Source organism: Pseudophryne corroboree, chromosome 9 (assembly GCF_028390025.1).
Source record: "Pseudophryne corroboree isolate aPseCor3 chromosome 9, aPseCor3.hap2, whole genome shotgun sequence".
Classification (NCBI taxonomy): Eukaryota; Metazoa; Chordata; class Amphibia; order Anura; family Myobatrachidae; genus Pseudophryne; species Pseudophryne corroboree.
The window spans coordinates 462,347,396-462,365,277 of record NC_086452.1 but is presented as its reverse complement, the minus strand read 5'-3'; the positions used below and the strand labels follow the sequence as shown (position 1 = coordinate 462,365,277).

Sequence of the window (17,882 nt, the reverse complement as noted above, 5' to 3'; positions counted from 1 at the left end):
TTACTGGAAGTAGTACAAGTGGGCTTACGACTTCCCCTCTGGGATGACCATCGACTCCCAGCGGCAACAACAGCAGCGCCAGCAGCAGTAGGCGTTACACGCAAGGATGCATCGGAGGAATCCCAGGCAGGAAAGGACTCGTCAGACTTGCCAGTGACATGGCCTGCAGGACTATTGGCATTCCTGGGGAAGGAGGAAATTGACACTGAGGGAGTTGGTGGGGTGGTTTGCGTGAGCTTGGTTACAAGAGGAAGGGATTTACTGGTCAGTGGACTGCTTCCGCTGTCACCCAAAGTTTTTGAACTTGTCACTGACTTATTATGAATGCGCTGCAGGTGACGTATAAGGGAGGATGTTCCGAGGTGGTTAACGTCCTTACCCCTACTTATTACAGCTTGACAAAGGGAACACACGGCTTGACACCTGTTGTCCGCATTTCTGGTGAAATACCTCCACACCGAAGAGCTGATTTTTTTGGTATTTTCACCTGGCATGTCAACGGCCATATTCCTCCCACGGACAACAGGTGTCTCCCCGGGTGCCTGACTTAAACAAACCACCTCACCATCAGAATCCTCCTGGTCAATTTCCTCCCCAGCGCCAGCAACACCCATATCCTCCTCATCCTGGTGTACTTCAACACTGACATCTTCAATCTGACTATCAGGAACTGGACTGCGGGTGCTCCTTCCAGCACTTGCAGGGGGCATGCAAATAGTGGAAGGCGCATGCTCTTCACGTCCAGTGTTGGGAAGGTCAGGCATCGCAAACGACACAATTGGACTCTCCTTGTGGATTTGGGATTTCAAAGAACGCACAGTTCTTTGCGGTGCTTTTGCCAGCTTGAGTCTTTTCAGTTTTCTAGCGAGAGGCTGAGTGCTTCCATCCTCATGTGAAGCTGAACCACTAGCCATGAACATAGGCCAGGGCCTCAGCCGTTCCTTGCCACTCCGTGTGGTAAATGGCATATTGGCAAGTTTACGCTTCTCCTCCGACAATTTTATTTTAGGTTTTGGAGTCCTTTTTTTTCTGATATTTGGTGTTTTGGATTTGACATGCTCTGTACTATGACATTGGGCATCGGCCTTGGCAGACGACGTTGCTGGCATTTCATCGTCTCGGCCATGACTAGTGGCAGCAGCTTCAGCACGAGGTGGAAGTGGATCTTGATCTTTCCCTAATTTTGGAACCTCAACTTTTTTGTTCTCCATATTTTATAGGCAGAACTAAAAGGCACCTCAGGTAAACAATGGAGATGGATGGATTGGATAGTTTACTAGTATACAATTATGGACGGACTGCCACGGTTAGGTGGTATAAAAAAACCACGGTTAGGTGGTATATATTATAATAATAATACAATTATGGATGGACGGACTGCCTGCCGACTGCCGACACAGAGGTAGCCACAGCCGTGAACTACCGCACTGTACACTGGTTGATAAAGAGATAGTAGTATACTCGTAACAACTAGTATGACACTATGACGACGGTATAAAGAATGGAAAAAAAACCACGGTTAGGTGGTATATATTATAATAATAATACAATTATGGATGGACGGACTGCCTGCCGACTGCCGACACAGAGGTAGCCACAGCCGTGAACTACCGCACTGTACACTGGTTGATAAAGAGATAGTAGTATACTCGTAACAACTAGTATGACACTATGACGACGGTATAAAGAATGAAAAAAAAACCACGGTTAGGTGGTATATATTATAATAATAATACAATTATGGATGGACGGACTGCCTGCCGACTGCCGACACAGAGGTAGCCACAGCCGTGAACTACCGCACTGTACACTGGTTGATAAAGAGATAGTAGTATACTCGTAACAACTAGTATGACACTATGACGACGGTATAAAGAATGGAAAAAAAACCACGGTTAGGTGGTATATATTATAATAATAATACAATTATGGATGGACGGACTGCCTGCCGACTGCCGACACAGAGGTAGCCACAGCCGTGAACTACCGCACTGTACACTGGTTGATAAAGAGATAGTAGTATACTCGTAACAACTAGTATGACACTATGACGACGGTATAAAGAATGGAAAAAAAACCACGGTTAGGTGGTATATATTATAATAATAATACAATTATGGATGGACGGACTGCCTGCCGACTGCCGACACAGAGGTAGCCACAGCCGTGAACTACCGCACTGTACACTGGTTGATAAAGAGATAGTAGTATACTCGTAACAACTAGTATGACACTATGACGACGGTATAAAGAATGGAAAAAAAACCACGGTTAGGTGGTATATATTATAATAATAATACAATTATGGATGGACGGACTGCCTGCCGACTGCCGACACAGAGGTAGCCACAGCCGTGAACTACCGCACTGTACACTATTTGATAAAGAGATAGTAGTATACTCGTAACAACTAGTATGACACTATGACGACGGTATAAAGAATGGAAAAAAAACCACGGTTAGGTGGTATATATTATAATAATAATACAATTATGGATGGACGGACTGCCTGCCGACTGCCGACACAGAGGTAGCCACAGCCGTGAACTACCGCACTGTACACTGGTTGATAAAGAGATAGTAGTATACTCGTAACAACTAGTATGACACTATGACGACGGTATAAAGAATGGAAAAAAAACCACGGTTAGGTGGTATATATTATAATAATAATACAATTATGGATGGACGGACTGCCTGCCGACTGCCGACACAGAGGTAGCCACAGCCGTGAACTACCGCACTGTACACTGGTTGATAAAGAGATAGTAGTATACTCGTAACAACTAGTATGACACTATGACGACGGTATAAAGAATGGAAAAAAAACCACGGTTAGGTGGTATATATTATAATAATAATACAATTATGGATGGACGGACTGCCTGCCGACTGCCGACACAGAGGTAGCCACAGCCGTGAACTACCGCACTGTACACTGGTTGATAAAGAGATAGTAGTATACTCGTAACAACTAGTATGACACTATGACGACGGTATAAAGAATGGAAAAAAAACCACGGTTAGGTGGTATATATTATAATAATAATACAATTATGGATGGACGGACTGCCTGCCGACTGCCGACACAGAGGTAGCCACAGCCGTGAACTACCGCACTGTACACTGGTTGATAAAGAGATAGTAGTATACTCGTAACAACTAGTATGACACTATGACGACGGTATAAAGAATGGAAAAAAAACCACGGTTAGGTGGTATATATTATAATAATAATACAATTATGGATGGACGGACTGCCTGCCGACTGCCGACACAGAGGTAGCCACAGCCGTGAACTACCGCACTGTACACTGGTTGATAAAGAGATAGTAGTATACTCGTAACAACTAGTATGACACTATGACGGTATAAAGAAAGAAAAAAAAATACCACGGTTAGGTGGTATATATTGTAATACAATTATGGATGGACGGACTGCCTGCCGAGTTCCGACTGCCGACACAGAGGTAGCCACAGCCGTGAACTACCGCACTGTACTGTGTCTGCTGCTAATATAGACTGGTTGATAAAGAGATAGTATACAATACATACAACAATGAATATACTACTATACTGGTGGTCAGGCACTGGTCACCACTAGTCACACTGGCAGTGGCACTCCTGCAGCAAAAGTGTGCACTGTTTAATTTTAAATTAATATAATATTATGTACTCCTGGGGGCTCCTGCTATAACAACCTGCAGTGCTCCCCAGTCTCCCCCACAATTATTATAAGCTTTGCCTTTTATACATTGATGTGCAGCACACTGGGCTGAGCTGAGTGCACACAGACTGAGTCACACTGTGTGACTGGCTGCTGCTGTGTATCGTTTTTTTTCAGGCAGAGAACGGATATAGCAGAGAACGGATATATATTAAAATAAATAAAAGTTAACTAACAACAACTGCACTGGTCACTGTGGTAAACTCTGTCTGACTCTGCACAATCTCTCTCTCTCTTCTAATCTAATTTCTAATGGAGAGGACGCCAGCCACGTCCTCTCCCTATCAATCTCAATGCACGTGTGAAAATGGCGGCGACGCGCGGCTCCTTATATAGAATCCGAGTCTCGCGAGAATCCGACAGCGTCATGATGACGTTCGGGCGCGCTCGGGTTAACCGAGCAAGGCGGGAGGATCCGAGTCTGCTCGGACCCGTGAAAAAAACATGAAGTTCGTGCGGGTTCGGTTTCAGAGAAACCGAACCCGCTCATCTCTATTAATTACTCACTGACATTTTAAAAGGTCCACAGGTGGAGCTAATTATTTCACTTGCGATTCTGTGAGGAGACCTGCAAAACATGCACTGTGTGGGCCCCCGAGGACCGAGTTTGAGAACCTCTGGTTTACACAGTCTCTGTGGCTGGCTAAATTCAAGTATAATGGTTTGTGTGTCCCGTCTCTTAAACGTTTTGCGCAGGGGGTGCTGGGGTGCGCTTCCCTCATCCAAGACTCCAACTGAAGCAAGCGATGGCAAAAAACTCACTGAGAACTGCGCTACAGCTGGGTGTGTGACCTGAGGGAACACTGAGTAGGGGACGTCACACAGAAACGGTTCAGCCTGAGAATAACGGCCCTCATTCCGAGTTGTTCGCTCGGTATTTTTCATCGCATCGCAGTGAAAATCCGCTTAGTACGCATGCGCAATGTTCGCACTGCGACTGCGCCAAGTAACTTTACTATGAAGAAAGTATTTTTACTCACGGCTTTTTCTTCGCTCCGGCGAACGTAATGTGATTGACAGGAAATGGGTGTTACTGGGCGGAAACACGGCGTTTCAGGGGCGTGTGGCTGAAAACGCTACCGTTTCCGGAAAAAACGCAGGAGTGGCCGGGGAAACGGTGGGAGTGCCTGGGCGAACGCTGGGTGTGTTTGTGACGTCAACCAGGAACGACAAGCACTGAAATGATCGCACAGGCAGAGTAAGTCTGGAGCTACTCTGAAACTGCTAAGTAGTTAGTAATCGCAATATTGCGAATACATCGGTCGCAATTTTATGAAGCTAAGATTCACTCCCAGTAGGCGGCGGCTTAGCGTGTGTAACTCTGCTAAAATCGCCTTGCGACCGATCAACTCGGAATGAGGGCCAACATACAGTAATGTAGTACTACTAATACGATGTGAACGGAACACATTACTCTGATGAATTCAGTAGACACAAGTTATTCTAATTAAACGTAGATCGGCTTTTACAACTTTCACTTGATGCAAACTAAAAAAAAAAAAAAAGGCCGAAAATTCTCGTCAAGAGGATTTTATTCAGCCAAATAAGTGAAAAAAATAATTGGTCTCTATTTCACTTAATTAATAATCCAATTAGGCCGGACGGGAGAAGCAACTATGCAGATCCAGCTAGTGAATTAATGTAGCAGCGAATGATTAGATTGGGACTATAATGAGGTGCGTCAGGCAAGCGCTGAGGCTGGGGCAGACAATGGGATTGTAGATGGAAGCCAGGGACTGCGAGAACCACTGACTGGCTCTGTACCATCATTTGGTCATTAATTTAAAGTAATTGGAAATATTAACACACTACATGTATTTGTGCAGCTTTCAAATGGACTCAAATATGTTTCGTTTTCTAAAATGTAAAAGTAAATTAGCTGCTACAAAGGTCCGTTATGTAGAGATCACCGAGAGGCTACATGGGAAGCCAATCAGCTTCTCTGCAGAACTCTGGGGTCTATTTACTAAGCCTTGGGTGGAGATAAAGTGGACGGAACTAAAGTACCAGCCAGCTAGGTCCTAAAGGCCCCTACACGCAGCACGATGTGTCCTCAAATGACACTTCACGAACAACGGGACCTGGCGGGGTGAACACACACTTGCCGATGCTGGCAGCGGCGAGCGACAGAGCGTGGGGGTGGCGTGACATGGCATGGCATTGTTGTCCACCTCCTCAGATCTTTCTGCATGTTCAAAAGATCTGGGGAGACAACTTAGAACCCGCGGGCGCGCCCATCATTATCGTCCGTTCACACGGCACTTTTTAAACCATGTGTCGTTCCGATCGTTCAGAAACGCCAAAATGGTTTCAGATATCCTGCTGATTGTTGGGGCCTCAACTGTCATTTTTCAAACCCAGCCTGTAACATGACAGTTGGGAGCTGATTGGCTGGTACTTTATCACCATCCACTTTATCTCCATACAAGGCTTAGTAAATAGAACCCTCTGTCCTTTCTCCGGTATCACAGTGAACATTTCAACATTCACAGTGTTGACATGGTCATTATGTCGACACGGCCATTATTTTGATATTGTGATTGTTGGTCACAATGTTGATATTAAAGGGTTAGGTTTAGGGTTAGGGTAGGCTTAGGGCTACAACAGTAGAAACATGTCAATATGCTAACTGTTGACATGCACAATGTCAACATTATAACTATGCCGGCATTAAATGTCAAGATAACATCCATGTTGACATTCCAGTTTTTGACATTTTCTGCAACGCCAACTACTGTACCTCCCTTGTCTCATTCCATGAGGGCACCCTCTTCCAGATCAAGAAAAGTAGAAAGCGGTGCCTTCCCCCACGCCGTCCCTGCTCTTCTAGCTATGTGGCATAGTCACGCCCACTTAATAAGTCACCCCTGCCTACCCCTTTACCGGGGCTGGCGTGGCTCTCTACGGCCCTGTCCACATGTGACCGCTGACTAGTGATTGTGATCCCCACCAGGGATTAGTACTGTTGTCTAGGATTATTTTTCCCTGCAAAGAGAACATTTCCCATAAGACTGCGTTAAGTTTACAAAGTTAAGCAGGTCCTTGATGCCCATGCACGCTGGAACTTGTGGTTCTTCACGTGACATCATACACTGGCAGCCTAGCTGGGAGCAGTAGTCCACCTATAAAAAAAAATATTTTTTATACTATTAATTAATGTTTACCTCCGTAGTGCTTTTGGCATTAGGCCAGAGGGTCCCAAATGCTGGAGCTACTGTAGTTGAATCATAGCGGGGAGACCCAGAATAGGTGTCCCTCAACTGTGATTCCACCACTTGGCACCAGGCCTGGTTTTTAGGGTGGGAATCATTTGATGTTTTATCGGAACCCTCAGTCAAATGGTTCCGATGGTCACTGTTTAAAGCTGCAATGGTGAGGATCCAATGTTTCCTCAACGTTAGGTTTTCACATCGATGTTTCCTCAGGATGGAGCAGCCAAAAAATCAGCAAGTATGATATCTGGCCGATGGGATTCCCATGCATCCTGCAGTGTGTAGAGATATCCGGACCATCCAGGTGGCTCTAAACTTAATCCTACCTGTGGCCCCTCCTCCTCATATGATGTCATGGGTTTGGGGTGTGGCCGGCACAGGGCACCATGGAGCCCTGATCCAGTGATGTCATTGCATCTCTGCCCACTTCGGTGGAGACGTGTGTGAAGTGTTGGACTGGGGCATGAAGGGCCCACCTGGGGAATGCAGTTATAGGGGCCCATACATAGGGGTGTGGCCAGCCTACAAAGGGGGTGTGGCCAGCCTCCACAGAGGCTTGAAATACACAATAGTTTAGTGCAGTGTAATGCAACATATCTACCATGTATAATACAAGTGCACAGTCTGGAACCTGATCCCTAGAGGAAGGAGTGGGCCCTTAGGCAGTGGGGTCTACCGATGGTTTCCCTGGTACCCCTGTGGGCCAGTCCGACCCTGCGTGTGTGGGACCTGGGAGGTTTGTATACTATGCCGGGGGAACTCTCCGAGATTCAGCATATATGTTGTGCGTGCCTTTATAACATCATCAACTCACCAATAAACAAGTCTTCTGCCAAGCAGTTTGCATGCATTTTTCTCTGAGATATATTACCAGAGTAATACGGTATTTGTAAGGTACCGTGACCTGGGGTCATAAAAAAAGCTGGAAGGCTGCAGTTTTCAGAACTTTCCGTTTAAGGGCTCCTAAAACGAAGCAGGACAGGAAACCGCACATCATAAACGTTTAAACATAAACTTTAATTAAACTGCATTAAATTCGCCATCATCCCCCGGGGATTTTAATGTAAGTTAATAAAAGTTTATATTTGAAGTGAATAGTGAACGCCATGTAAAGGTATTACAGCTTGCAATGGACGCCGCTGTAATATATCTGCGCATTACACAGACAACAGCACCTGCCAACGTGGAAATTACAGGTATAAAGTTTTTCTTGCCCCGTCGTATCAAACATGTTCATCTCTATATTGACTGTGCACAGATGGCAACACTTGAAAATATATTGTCAGGCCGCGGGGCACTACCATCGCCGTGTGTACCTCACTTTAATGGCGCACTTTTTTGCATTTGAAATACTGCTTTTCTATTAATAATACCTTATAAAGCCAAGGGAAAGAAGACGTAACAAGTGCACATAATACCCAGAAGAAGAGGGACTGTATTGTGCAGTTGTTCCGTGCTGACAAATAGGGTCAATTCCAGAGGAAATCTTACACATATGGGACGGTCTCTGGCAGGGAAGGACAGTTGGCAGTTGAGCTTACACCGCGACATGCGTTCTGAAAGTAATTTCCACCTAACCTCTTAATTCTAAATGGCTGTTCGGCGAAATATCTGCCTCGTTTTGTATTTGGCTGCAAACTTTCCGTCTCTTCTCAGTGTGAACTAGATTTTTATATTGCTTGCAAATTCCGCCATATATTTTTGTTCTGCCAGGTCTAAATGCTTCTGGTACACAGTGTTCTTTACAATTAAATAGCAAACGGAGAAAAAAAACAGAGATTAAAAAAAAAAAGAGCAGTTTGCCCCATCCGGAACCAGCTTCATCGCCAAACAGCCTGGACCGGCCGCCAAGGTAACAAACAGCCATGAGCATATGCTGTGCTCAACCAAAAAGTGCATGGCCAAGCCAACCTGGGGGTTTGGTTTCAGCTCCGTGGAAGGGCCTATGCCCCCTGACAGTCCCAGGTATCGTTTTTGGGTGCTCCCTTAACCACAACAGTGTTAAGGACAAGTCACACTCATCCGATAAGGATGAGGAAGGGGGAAAGAATTTACCCAAAAGTCCAACCCAGGTGCTTTCTTCCATTGGACGCTGGGGATGGAGCAGAGCTTGATGACACATTGCAGAGAAGACATGATGATGTCCATACGCTACACAATACTGTAAAAAGCCATAGAAAGTGAGGGGAGTCTGAAGTACAGTATACTAACTTATTATCACGCCAGCATCACCTAAGAAGTGTCCGAGGTCGGCGGGTTGCTTGAGAGTTTCCCACTTTTCTGGGATCTGGAAGATTCCCCAAATTCGAAAAGTCTACCGCTAGTTCTAGGAGACATGGCAAGAGTGACTCCTGGGACCCGTGTGTGAGGGGAGCGCCAGGCTTCATACAACGTGCCCTCTCTGTAGTTATTGTCTGGTGTTTTTGGTTTAGGATCTTTCTGGATAATGTATTCCTGGATAACAGATATCATACTTGTTATCAGTATACTATACCTCCCAACTGTCCCGATTTTTTTTGGGACTGTCCCGCTGTCCCCATTGTCCCTCAGGTGGGGGGAGGGGGCAGTTGGGAGGATCCTGGCACTCTGCTCTGCCTAACAGAGCAGTGGTGAATAGATACTGTGCGCATGTACACAGCGGCTATTCACGGAAGACAGAGGGGCTGGGGGCATGCCCCTAAGTGATTAATTCGGGAGGCGTGGCTTGTGGATGCATCATCCAACTAATCCACACCCCCTTTTCACCAGGCCAGACACCCGGTCCGCGATGTTGGGAGGTATGGTATACTCTGTATTTTTTTATGTATGACGATTTTATAAGACAGAAACACTCAGTATGGTAACAAGGAAACACAATCAGCGCATACTTGACTATTTTTAAAAACATTTTAGGGAGATGTGAAAGTAACCCCTATAGGCGCAGACATGCGCTGCTACATCTGAGAGGAGTGACATAAAAATGACTTCCAAATGTAAATAAGACCCAAAGTTAGTAAGTTCTACTTGTTGAAGAAAAGAGACCGATATTTGTCCGTGTATTGTGTTTAACAAGAGGTTCCATATACTGTAAGTGGCCACGAGAAACATTATATGACAATGCATGTAGTCATAGGGATCATTGTGTCTTATATGCAGGGAAGTGGCACTGATGATCCCATATGAATGTATATATCTGATTCCCCCCCCCCCCCCCCCCCCCCAAGAATGTAACAGCTGCATAATAGGGATAAGGTGCAATCAGGGAGATTGCTGGTCTATTTGGGGAGTCAGGGAGATTGCCGCTACTTCAGGGAGCCTCCTGCAGAATGAGGGGGGTTCAACAACTATGAATCAGCCGCACCAACGTCTTGTTTCATTTTAACAACAATTTTTTTTATTTATTTTTTTACAAACTGATCATTTGAGGGCTCAGCAAAAAAAAAAAAAAAAGTAGCTTTGCACCTGGAACACATCATGCTGCAATGCAAGGGGGGTAATTACATATATTATGTTTTCATTCAGGGTAAATACTGGCTGCTTTTGCATGTAGCCCACACATGCTGGGCAGCTTTATTCTTACACTGCAATTTAGATCTGAGCTAGGACATGCCCCTCCCAACTATAACTCCCTCTGCACATGTTACACCTGTCACTTGATTTTTATTATTTGCTTTTCCCCAACCTTAGACTCTGCTTGTTTGAGTGGGATGCTGGGTCCATACTTTGAAGCCTGTATTCAAATGAGAGTGACCTGTGTAATCTCCAGCGCTGTCTTCTATTTCATATGAATATATACATACCCGCCAACATGACCCTCTCCAGGAGGGATAAAATGCTCTGTTTCTGGGCTTCCGTCTTAATGTAGGATTGCCCTCACCTGTGTTGAACTAGTTTCTTGATAAGAAAGGTGTTTCAGCACAGGTGCAGGCAATCATACATTAAGAGGGAAGTCCAGGAGCAGAGCATTGTGTCCCTCCTGGAGAGGGTCATGTTGGGATGTATGTATACAGACTTACCATACTATCCCTTTAAACTGGGACGCTTATGAATTACACAGGTTCTGGGGCTGATTAAGACCAGGTGACATGCAGGCTTGAAGTCAGCCAGCCCCAGAACCTGTGTAACGCACGAGTGCCCCGATGTAAAGGGACAGTATGGTAAGCCTATATCTGTATAATAGTCCTGACCACCTCTGCCTCTTCCCAACAGGAGGACTCTGCATCGCCCAGTCGCTGAGAATATCCAATGACTGCAAGCCCAGCGATTACGATAAGATCATCAAGCAGCTGCTGGAAACGCCTCAGGCGCGGGCGGTGGTGGTCTTCGCCATTGATGACAATGATATCAGGTAATGGACAGATTGGATGGAATTGACAATGTTACAAAGTGACTTTTCCCCCTGATTGTTGAAGCCCCAATTCCCGTACTCCATCATTCTGCCAGGAACAGAAATATCCGTCATTAAACCAATTCCATCTGCTGACAACACAGGGGTCACTAGTAAGCCAGGTGTCATTTACAGGAACGTTGTTTACGGCCTTTGTGGCCTGCTATACCTCATATATTGTACTACACTTCTCATAGGCTCAGAGCTGGCTCCTTTAAGGGGTGTGGTCTAATGTAAGGAGGCGTGACCTCATATATTGTACTATACTGTACCTCTAATATGCTATGCTATACCTCTTATATATTGTACTATACCTCTTTATACCTCTCATATGCTATGCTGTACCTCTTATATATTGTACTATACCTCTTTATACCTCTCATATGCTATGCTGTACCTCTTATATATTGTACTATACCTCTTTATACCTCTCATATGCTATGCTGTACCTCTTATATATTGTACTATACCTCTTTATACCTCTCATATGCTATGCTGTACCTCTTGTATATTGTACTATACCTCTTTATACCTCTCATATGCTATGCTGTACCTCTTGTATATTGTACTATACCTCTTTATACCTCTCATATGCTATGCTATACCTCTTATATATTGTACTATACCTCTTTATACCTCTCATATGCTATGCTGTACCTCTTATATATTGTACTATACCTCTTTATACCTCTCATATGCTATGCTGTACCTCTTATATATTGTACTATACCTCTTTATACCTCTCATATGCTATGCTGTACCTCTTGTATATTGTACTATACCTCTTTATACCTCTCATATGCTATGCTGTACCTCTTATATATTGTACTATACCTCTTTATACCTCTCATATGCTATGCTGTACCTCTTATATATTGTACTATACCTCTTTATACCTCTCATATGCTATGCTGTACCTCTTGTATATTGTACTATACCTCTTTATACCTCTCATATGCTATGCTGTACCTCTTGTATATTGTACTATACCTCTTTATACCTCTCATATGCTATGCTGTACCTCTTATATATTGTACTATACCTCTTTATACCTCTCATATGCTATGCTGTACCTCTTGTATATTGTACTGTACCTCTTTATACCTCTCATATGCTATGCTGTACCTCTTATATATTGTACTATACCTCTTTATACCTCTCATATGCTATGCTGTACCTCTTGTATATTGTACTATACCTCTTTATACCTCTCATATGCTATGCTGTACCTCTTATATATTGTACTATACTTCTTTATACCTCTCATATGCTATGCTGTACCTCTTATATATTGTACTATACCTCTTTATACCTCTCATATGCTATGCTGTACCTCTTGTATATTGTACTATACCTCTTTATACCTCTCATATGCTATGCTGTACCTCTTGTATATTGTACTATACCTCTTTATACCTCTCATATGCTATGCTGTACCTCTTGTATATTGTACTGTACCTCTTTATACCTCTCATATGCTATGCTGTACCTCTTATATATTGTACTATACCTCTTTATACCTCTCATATGCTATGCTGTACCTCTTGTATATTGTACTATACCTCTTTATACCTCTCATATGCTATGCTGTACCTCTTGTATATTGTACTATACCTCTTTATACCTCTCATATGCTATGCTGTACCTCTTGTATATTGTACTGTACCTCTTTATACCTCTCATATGCTATGCTGTACCTCTTATATATTGTACTATACCTCTTTATACCTCTCATATGCTATGCTGTACCTCTTGTATATTGTACTATACCTCTTTATACCTCTCATATGCTATGCTGTACCTCTTGTATATTGTACTATACCTCTTTATACCTCTCATATGCTATGCTGTACCTCTTGTATATTGTACTGTACCGGTGTTTCCTAGCGTTGGTCCTCAAGGCATATTAAGGGTGGGATTCAAATCTTGCAGCTGCGCTCCCGCCACCATCGCGCCCTCCGGCAGTATTCAAATGTTACTGCTGATGGGCGCGATATCAGCATTTCAGCTCGCCACCCCCTGGGGTGGTGAGCTAAAATACACAAAAAATACCTGTTTTTGGACGCACAAACGGGACTTTTTGCGATCGCGACCATGACTTTAGTCGGGTTTAGCTGCTTTACGTGGCTAAACCCGTCTCTTATTAATATTGCCCCGCGATCTCCCGTCACTTTAGATGGGAGATCAGGGTCAATAAAAGATTTGAATCCCGTCCTAACAGTCCACATATTTGTGATACAGTATCCATACTTGAGCACAGATGGGTAAATCAAAATAACTGAGGTGCTAATTTAGTCACCTGTGCATAAGTACGGTTATTCTTAAAGCTTGCATTGTTATGCTGGGTACACACTGGCCGACATATAGGAATTTGGATTTTAACTGCCTGATATTACTGTAGAGTGATCCGATGCTGCGTCTCTCTATATACACATGACGCCTCCTGTACGCCGCATTAGCATATATCGCACAGCTGCTGCATACATCTCTGAAACCGACACTCGGATAAGGAAAGGAGTCCTGAAGAGGCTGATTTAGTAACATGGTTCACAGATGTGGAGTTACCTATAGCAACCGATCAAATTGAAGCTCTCATTTATGCCCTTGCAATTTCGAAATTGACTCGAATTATTTCATTGGTTGGGTTAACAAACATCTGTGAACATCCAGGTGTAACATGTTATTAAATATCCCCAACCTTCAGCAACTGTTACAGCAATGGGGAAGACTTTAATGTGTCATGTGACCGTTCTAAAAACATTTCCCGCATCTGAATTCTCTTCATTACCATTTAGATTTAAGCCTCAGAATATAGGGGGTCATTCCGAGTTGATCGCTCGCTAGCTAGTTTTAGCAGCCGTGCAAACGCTATCCCACCGCCCACTGGGGAGTGTCTTTTAGTTTAGCAGAAGTGCGAACGCATGTGCAGGTGAGATCTGCAAAAACAGTTTGTGCAGTTTCAGAGTAGCTCTGAACCTACTCAGCGCTTGCGATCACTTCAGCCTATTCGTGTCCGGATTTGACGTCATACACCCGCCCAGCGAACGCCCAGCCGCGCCTGCGTTTTTTCAGACATGCCTGCGTTTTTGCAAACCCTCCCTGAAAATGGTCAATTGACACCGAGAAACGCCCCCTTCCTGTCAATCTTCTTGCGGCCGTCAGTGCGACTGAAAACTTCGCTAGAACCTGTGCAAAACAACAACGGGCTTTGTACCTGTATGACGCGCCTGAACACTGCGGTACATACGCATCCGCAGAAATGCCATTTTTTAGCCTGATCGCTGCGCTGCGAACAACGGCACTGACCGATCAACTCGGAATGATCCCCATAGTGTTTTATCAGATGTATTCCTGTAATGCCCCAATGATTAGTACTGAGATCAATGAGAAATGCTTTACTAAATATAACTCCCTATTTGTCATTTCTGCTCTTTATAATACAGTGTAATACAATAAAACAAGGTTCATTTTAAGTTTTTTTTTGTACCCAAATCAATTGATTGTTTTTATATGAGAACACTGGCATATAGTACTTATACCCTCAATACTAATGTATCAATCAAGGTCCCTTCTGTCATCTGTTCCAGTACATGTATGTAATATGTATATGTCATATGTCTTGGATGATTAATGGCCGCAGGGATTTTTGTCCATTATCATACACAACTACCAATTCTAATATCCATCATTTTAAATATGTGGGATCAGTCTTGTACCTGGGTATTAAGAGCCGAACTGTAAAACCAGGGCACTCTGTCAAGTTCACAATAAACTATTTTGTGTAGTCAGTATCTTTTATAGATGATCTACAGTACAACATAGACTGACTTAGTTAATGGTTAGGTTACAGTATATCATATAAACTTTTGGGCTATCATAGGATCCTTTCGTATGTTTAATAGTGGGCCCACGGCTAGCTGCCATATATAGAACCGTGCACATACTGTAAGTTACATGCCAATATCACCAACATAAAAACGGCCACAAAACCAATTTAACGCCACTTCCTTTATCCACCAATTTATTCCTATCCACCTCCATCACTATAACGCATTTCACGCTGATGACGCGTTTCGCTGGAGCAGAACAGCTATACAGTACTGGTGAAATTACTTAGAGGCAGCCACAATGACAATGTGACAATGATTGAATGTAAATTTTGTGACAAAAGGAGTATTTTAAAATAACAACAGGTAATTCGCTGTTTGCAGAATACAGATCCACTGTTACTGTTGGCTAAATGAGACCTTTGGGATAAATGAGGCTGTTACATGGCTTGTTCATCTTCCCCAGACAGGTTTTGGCTGCAGTGAAGAGAGCGGACAAAATCGGACACTTCATCTGGGTGGGATCAGACAGCTGGGGGTCCAAGATCGGCCCTATAAGTCACCTTGAAGACGTCGCGGAGGGTGCCATCACCGTCCTGCCCAAACACGCAACCATCGAAGGTAAGGGCGTGTCATGAAGTGGTTGTGCGCACTAATGTCAGAGACAAAGGGCGACACCGTGGGGGTTATTCGGGTTTGGTAGCAATCCAAAAAAGGCAAGCAACTGGGCAAAACCATGAGGGTCATTCTGACCCGATCGCACGCTGCAGTTTTTCGCAGCGGTGCGATCGGGTCAGAACTGCGCCAAAGTCCGTCGGGCCACTACGATCGCCTCTGCCTGACTGACAGGCAGAGGCGGTCACTGGGCGGAACAGCGCCATTTGGCCGCCGTTTCGTGGGCGCGGTCCGGCCAATGCAGGTGTGGCCGGACCGAACGGGCGGCGGGCCGCAGCGGCTGCGTGACGTCACACGCAGCTGCTGCGGGCCGGGGAGCGATGAGTAGCTCCCGGCTAGCACGCTAAAGCTGCGCCGGTCGGGAGCTATTCTTTACTCTTGAAGTGCAAAGGCATCGCCGCTGTGCGATGCCGTTGCACTTCTGCGGGGGGGGGGGGGCACTCACATACGGGGCGGGATAGCCCTGTGCTGGGTGTACCCCCGCATGCCAGTGTGAATGATCGTAGCTGTGCTAAATTTAGCACAGCTACGATCATCTCGGAATGGCCCCCCATGTGCACTGCAGGTGGGGCAGATGTAACATGTGCAGAGAGAGTTAGATTTGGGTGGGTTATATTGTTTCTATGCAGGGTAAATACTGGCTGCTTTGTTTTTACACTGCAATTTAGATTTCAGTTTGAACACACCCCACCCAAATCTAACTCTCTCTGCACATGTTACATCTGCCCCACCTGCAGTGCACATGGTTTTGCCCGTTAGTGTGCTGTTTTGGTTTGCTAACAAACTTGAATAAGGTCCAAGTATTGGGCCTATAACTCTGCCTACAAGCAAATATACACTATGTGGGATGCACAGTGTGACCCCCATTGAGCTCTGCATCAGTTGCGCAGTCTTTGCATCATGAGGGGACACTGAGCTATGAATAAGGGTGCACCAGCGTGTTTCTGTAGAGATGTCCTCTGCTTCCGAGCAAAAATTCAATGTTCATTTCATTAAGTCCGCAACACTGAGGGGGCGGTATATCTGAATGCACAGGGTGCTATAAAACCCAGGGACCCGGCTATGCCGCCCAGCTGCAATCTCCGCGATGGTCTGGAACTTGTGTGCTGGAATTAATTTTCTCTCATTTAAATAACTCAGCCGGCACAGAGATTAAGTAGGGGGCATTCACCTTCCTCCCCTTGTTCTCATAATTAATTCCAACTGTCTCATTTGTGGGTGTTTCTTGGTGGTAACTGACTGATGGAAATATCAAAGTCCAAAGAGAGTAGACACGGGTCAAAACAACAACGTGTCACGAGAAGACGAGAGTTTCATCTGGAGACTCAAGGACACTCTGTAATATATTCCGAGATCTGAGGGAAGAAAGAGCTTTATCGGGCAGATTCCGTTCTGTATCTCCGCTCTATAGTGTCTCGTTTCCCAAATATCATATTCCCACCAAAATCCAGAGAGTGCCCAGGGGTAATATAGAGAGGAGTAGATGGAGTGAAATAACCGTGACCTTGACCCAGGCAGAGAGACAGTCTCCCTGGCAAACCTACAACTCCCAGGAATTTGGCTACAGTAGCTGTGATATTGGATAAGGACCAAATGATGACGGGTGAGAATTCTTATCCAGCTGCTGCTCAAATTCCAAAGAACATCTTATACCCATTTCTAGAACAAGGAGCAGATTTATGTACATAAGACAATGATCAGACACCTTTCTGCAGCAGGAAGCCACAGACTGAGAGTTATATAGTGGGAGGAGCAGGGTCCCCAGCAGCACAGAGTATATCAGGAGATGAGTGATGTGTCAGTGAGGACAGGGCTGCATGTGACAGGGGCGGTGACATGATGTGAGGAGGGGAATGGAGGCAGCAGGAAGCCACAGACTGAGAGTTATATAGTGGGCGGAGTGGGTCCCCAGCAGCACAGAGTATATCAGGAGATGAGGGATGTGTCAGTGAGGAGCAGGGCTGCATGTGACAGGTGCAGTGATATGATATGAGGAGGGGAATGGAGGAGGCAGGAAGCCACAGACTGAGAGTTATATAGTGGGAGGAGCAGGGTCCCCAGCAGCACAGAGTATA

General features: G+C 44.8%; 1 protein-coding gene across 1 annotated transcript in view; it reads left to right on the top strand.

The window, feature by feature from the left end:
• GRM7 (glutamate metabotropic receptor 7) overlaps positions 1–17,882 on the top strand; it is a 554,627-nt gene that overhangs the window by 202,186 nt on the left and 334,559 nt on the right. Inside the window, exons 3-4 of the mRNA XM_063941283.1 lie at positions 11,128–11,266; positions 15,599–15,753. Of these exons, the coding sequence (XP_063797353.1) occupies positions 11,128–11,266; positions 15,599–15,753 (294 nt within the window). The remainder of the gene's footprint in view (positions 1–11,127; positions 11,267–15,598; positions 15,754–17,882) is intronic.